The sequence below is a fragment of the Durio zibethinus genome, chromosome 12 (assembly GCF_047325235.1).
Source record: "Durio zibethinus cultivar Kanyao isolate XHJ-2024 chromosome 12, ASM4732523v1, whole genome shotgun sequence".
Taxonomy (NCBI): Eukaryota; Viridiplantae; Streptophyta; class Magnoliopsida; order Malvales; family Malvaceae; genus Durio; species Durio zibethinus.
Window position 1 is genome coordinate 930,622 of NC_143173.1, and position 6,000 is coordinate 936,621.

At 29.9% G+C, this 6,000-nt stretch overlaps 1 protein-coding gene across 1 annotated transcript; it reads right to left on the reverse strand.

Moving 5' to 3' along the window:
- Positions 1-2,948: 2,948 nt before the first annotated feature.
- On the reverse strand, positions 2,949-6,000 carry LOC111296641 (trihelix transcription factor GTL2-like). The gene is made up of 2 exons (XM_022891038.2): positions 5,014-6,000; positions 2,949-4,678 (listed from the first exon to the last, which is right to left on the reverse strand). The coding sequence occupies exons 1-2, from the start codon at positions 5,439-5,441 to the stop codon at positions 3,211-3,213; spliced, it is 1,896 nt and encodes a 631-aa protein (XP_022746773.2). The 5' UTR covers positions 5,442-6,000; the 3' UTR covers positions 2,949-3,210.

Genomic DNA, 6,000 nt, shown 5'->3' on the forward strand with positions numbered 1-6,000 from the left:
TTAGTTTATATTTAATGCATTGTTAATGCATAAATTTTATATATTATCAATAAATTTGATAATACACTTTATTAATGAACAAACAATAGCCTAAATATATAAAAATTAATATTTTTTAACATACTTACTCATTAATAAAGTATCATTATTTGATTCACTTAATTAATGAAGTGATATTATTCGATTAATTGACTCATTAATGAATAAATATCAATTCTTAAAGTAAATATACAAAAAATTAATATTTTTTGAAATATTTATTCATTAATGAGATGCTATCATCAGATTAATCTCATTAATGAAACAATATTATCTGATTTACTTATAATATATAAAATTTATATACTAACCATGCATTAAATATAAATTCTTAAAAAAAATTCACATAATTAGTATAAGTCAAACTCTCCACAAAAAATCATTTTGCGACTGTCAAGATGCTAAGAAAAAAAAGAACAAAAAAGACCCAAGTCAAAATGATGAAAAAAAAAAAAACAATAATAATGAAAATAGGAATCACAATTTGAACATGTTAATGTTGAAAGTATTTTGCCTATAATTTTTTATTATAATATTAAAATTAGGTTTCTTTTAGTATTATTGTTAAAAATAAAATTTCCATTAAAAATTATTGCAATGTTAAACAATAAAAAAAAATCAAACAAAAACTTTCTCAAAATATACTTTTGTGATGAAAAATGTATTTGAAAAAAAAAATCACTTTATTATATCTATATTTTTAATATATGATTATTTTATACATTTTTTAAAAATATTTTAATTATTTACAATACTTTTTTCTAAAAAATAACAAACACTTAAAATTTCTAATCACATTTTTCTCATCAAATTTTTTAAATGCAGTTTTTACAACTTAAAATTTTCAATTGCAATTATAATATTAAACTAATTTTTAGTCAATTATAATTAAAAAATTATATAAGAATTTATTACTTAAAAGTATAAAATTTAAATAATTTTTGTATAAATCATATCTAATGTTAAACTATAATTGATTAATTGTAATTATACATGAAATTCTCCAGTTGACTTTTGTTTATGATGATCAAATTATTTCTGAACCGTTTGATCAGTGGACCCCCACAGGATGCACGTGTGCCAGCCCATCTTTCTTGGCTGTACATGATAGCTGGCTATTATTGATTCAGGCCATCACATGTGACATTGACGTGTCACCAAAAAAAAAAAGATAAAATAAAATACATTCACTGTATGTCTATAAAAATGCCATTTTCTCTTACATTTTGGTCATGTGATGGGTCCCCAAAACCCTTCAGAAACATTATGTCATGGCCTTTGTGTTGTCGTTGTAATCTCTCGTGGTAGGAACAAGAAAACAAAAGAATTTATAAAAAATAATTAAATTTTTTTGGTCAGAAAAAAAAAAATTCAACTCTTATGTAGATTTTCTCCAATGTTCATTTAAAGATTTGAACATTTATACAAATTTTCCTAATATTTTTATTTTATAAGTAGCTATTTTGTTTTTAACAAATAGATTTAATGATTCATATATTCATGTCATATAAAATATTAAAATTTATATATTTATATTATATTTTATACAAAAATTACGTATTATAATTCGTATTAATATGAAAATATAAAAAATATATTTTTAATTTTGTTAAATTTATATATAATTATTGCTAAAATTTAAGTTGTATCATATTCATATTTTATTTTCGTATCATATTCATGTCATATTATTTTATTGTATTTTAAATTATCAGTTTTACTTACAAATTTGAAAATTTGAAAAAATAAATTCATGGTTGGAATATTGTGCAATAAATATAAACAAAATTGACTAGCTATCATAAGGAAAAACAAAGAAATTCACCATGTAATTTTGTGGTAAAAAAAAAAAAACCATGTAATCTTTGAGCTTATGAAATAATCAAGCTTATTTTTCATTTGCATGATGTGAATAAATTTTTACCATGCCATCACATCAAGTAAAAAGTAATTTTCATCGCATTGTTTCGTTATTTTGAAATTAATCACATTTATTATAAAAATTTTTATCGTGTTATCATATCGTAATTAGACTAATTCTAAAACAATATAATGACGTGTTGAAAATCTCTTTATATCACCCTCTAAATAAAGTTTTAGTAAAAAAATTAAAATTGTGTCATTACTACTATCATAAATCTTTTATCAATGTTATAACAATAATTATATGGTAATTCAGCTTGATACTAACCCATAATTTGTTCATAAGTAATAAGCTAATTTTTTTAATGGTATAGGTTTTGTTTAAATATATGATTCAATTAAATTTTTTTATATTATCAAGCTTTCAAGATTAAAACCATAATTGTTTTATTAATAATTTTCAGTACACCTTTCACCATCAATTCATCGTTGATATTACGCACCAAGATTTGCAATTTTCAAATTCAAGTTTTAAATTAGTATCAAAATGATTATTATAGATATATTAACTCCTATGTAAAATACCCACATTTCGATAAAATTTAGAGTGGCAAAAGCAAATATATATGAATATATATATTCAAAGTAGATTTGTTAATATAAAATATAACACGAACATAATATCATTAAAAGACACAAAAATGATTATTTAAAATTTTAATAATAATTATATATGAGTTTAATAAAATAAAAAATATATTTTATATTTTCATATTGATACGAATTATGATATGTAATTTTTGTATAAAATATAATACGAATATATAAAATTTAATATTTTATACACGAATCCCAAATCTAATTTAAATATATTTAGCATGATTGTGAATTTCCAGCAACTCTGCATTGTTTTTTTTATTTTATATGGCAAAAAACAGTGAACTGGCCCTGAACACTGTCCCTCCTCCCCACATATAGCAAACAAACCTCTCTTGAAATTGATTAGGAGCATATATAATATAGCAATTGTAAAATGAAAGCAGCCCTGACCTGAAATTAAATCCTCATTTCCCAGATTGTCGGTGCTCACTACAATACAAGTCTAAACATATATATCCTCCAAGAAATTTCATATTAGATTCTCTAAGAAAAAAAAAATCAAATATCAACCCAAAAAAGTACTATTAATTCTAATGTTATTAACTATAATAATACTAGTCCTTCAAATAAATTGAAAAAAAAAACTATAATAATACTAGTAGTTTAGCATACACACAAAAATGTAATGTGATTCAGAATTCAATCAATTCAAAAGCTGGTACTTGAATTCTTAGCTCCTTTTTGAGATGAATCGATACCGGTTTCTGGCAAATCCGAGTGGTTTTCCGGTAATGCAGAGCGGTTTTCCAGCCCTTCAGGGTGGGCTATAAGTGTTCCTTGATTGTACAAAGTGCTTAATTGATGAAAATAAGGACATGTCCTAGAGTCAAGGGACCGCTTCTTGTTAACATCTTTGGTTTTTCTGAAGTACTTGTTTATGTTCTCCCATTTCTCTTTGCACCTCTTTGCACTTCTCTTATACCCCAACTCTAACATCCCTTGTGAGATTCTTTCCCATAAAGGAGCTTTAATGGTTGACCCTACCTTGTCATGATAGCCATTGTTGTAAAGAGTGCACCTCAGGTTTATCAATGCCAACACTTCATCTCTTGGCCATCTCTTTCCAAAGTCTTCTTTGTCATTGGGTGTAGGGTTTTGGGTTGCTTTGTTTACTGTAAATGGTGAAGTGGGTGGTAATGGGTTGCTTTGAGCATTGACAGAATTAGGGTTTTGGGGATCTAAGGCTTGTGCTGATGAAGTGGGTATTTTTAGATTAGGGTTTTGAGGGGCTTGGTTTTCTGCCATGGAGATGGGTTTGATTTGATTATTTCGAGTTGGACAAGAACCAAAATTTTGATGACCAATGATCATGGTTGAAACTTGATCAACTTTGTTTTGGTTATTGACAATATGATTAGGGTTTTGTGCTGCTGGCACTAAAGAAGATGATGAATTATTAGGAGGATTTGAATGTTCATTTGGTACCTTAACAAGATCTTCAATATTACTCCTTCCAAAGCATTGCTTTTTAGAGGAGCCAGCTGATGAAAATTCACTTAAGAATTTGATTATGGTAGCCTGTCTATCACCTTCAACAGCTTGCTCTTTTGCTCTAAGTCCAAGCTCCTGGTCAATTCTATCCAGCTCTTGTTTCTTCCAAGCTTCTTCTTTTGCAACCTTCTCTTCATCTCTCTTCACCATATCGTCAATCAGTTTGTTATGCATCTCTTTCTGTCGAGTCATCAACTTGTTCACAATATCTTCACAAAACCCTTTGATCATCTCAAATTCCTTCTGTCTTTTCCTCTCCTTGTTGCTGCCCTTGTTATTGTTTGCTTTGTTCTCAACCACTTTTTCATTATCCTGATATGATGCATTATTTCCTGCTGAAGTTTGATATTCATCAATATTTCTTGGATCATCTTCCAAATTCTGACCAATATTGTCTTCATCTTCCCTTGATTTTTCCACCTTTTTGTTCTTTTCAGCTGCAACAACCTGCTGTCTATGATGATGTTGATGATCAGGAGGATTCTCACCTTGACAAAGCTCTTCAAGTTCACTAAAAATCCTGTAGTTTTTGCTACAACTGATGCTGTTGAAATATCTGCTTTCTTCTTCGAATTTCTCTTTGCATTTCTCTGCACTCCTCTTGAACCCAAGCTCTGCCAACTTCCTGCACCCACCATAATTGTATATAAAATTAAAACCAACAAACTGCCACCTAGTTATACATGAAAGACTTAATTCTTTCTATTTTACTATACTCATCACTTATAAAATACTATACAAGGTTTTGGACATAAATATAAATATAGTGAAGGTATCCCCACATGGGTAGCTGGGCTCTAAACTCATGTAGACGCTTTAATATTCAATTTGATTGTTTCATTGATCAAGCTTCATCAGCTTGAGATCAATTCAGTTGGAACCCAATTTGGCAAATTTTGAAGGGACTCTACATATTAGAAAACAAACAAACAAAACTGAATATGAAGTTTATATCAATACCTTGAGACATTTTCCCAAGTGAATTCTGGGAACCAATTATCCATGCTAGATCTGATCCTCAACAGTACAAGAACTTCATCATTAGACCAGGGAAGATGATTATCAATCGGGTCAGACATGGATCTCTCTCTGTCAATCTCCATGTTCATAGTAACCAATCTGGTGTTCTCTTCTTTTTCTTCATTCTTCTGGCCTGGTTGATGTTGGTGGTGCAATGGGTGCAAAAAATGAGGTTGCTGCAGCTGAGGGGACACTTGGTGATGATGGGAGTTTGAAGTGAACAAAGGGTCAAAGGAAGTGAATCCATTTGAAGAAGCAAGATTATGGATAGGAGGGAAAGAGAGAGGGAGAGGGAGAGTTGTGGTTCTTGCTGCTGCTGCTGTTGAGGCTATGAATTGGTGAAACTGGTCTGGTACTCCATCAAACATTTTTTTTTTCTTGTGTTTATGAGTGAAGTGTGTCTTGTGTTTTTGTGTCTTTCTGGGCTTTTGGTTTGGTCACACTGTAAAAATTGGGGGCTCAAAGTTGCTGCAAAAACAAAACAAAGACTACAAAAACATCAATGCCCTTTCTCTCTCTATCTGATCTCTCTTTCTCTCTCTCATTTATCAATGATTTTGTCCTATCATGGGAGAGAAGATAACTCACCACACCCTTTTGGTGGCAAGTGAAGTCACTGTCCAATCAGTGTGGGAAAAAAAGTGGGATCCAGTTGCCAGGCATGGAAGTGAGGGAAACAACCAACAAGGGTAGGCGGGTTGGAAAAGGATGCTTTATAAACGAGTATGTATTATTTTTGTTGGGTCCTTAGAATCCTATGCAGTAGCTGATGGAGATGATGCTGTCATTAGACGGCAATGGGGATGGCAGCAGGACACGTGAAAACATGCAGAGACTGGGACCAAATATTTAAGGAAAGGGAAGAAGAAGGAGGAGGAGGTCGAAGGGAGGGGGATCTTCACATGATGCTGTGTGCAAATGCCATAC

Excerpts from the sequence above, each read along its gene's own strand:
- LOC111296641 (XM_022891038.2), bottom strand. The coding sequence starts at position 5,441 with ATGTTTGATGGAGTACCAGACCAGTTTCACCAATTCATAGCCTCAACA. Across the intron at positions 4,679-5,013 it reads ACTTGGGAAAATGTCTCAAG|GAAGTTGGCAGAGCTTGGGT; the intron begins GTATTGATATAA and ends TGGTGGGTGCAG.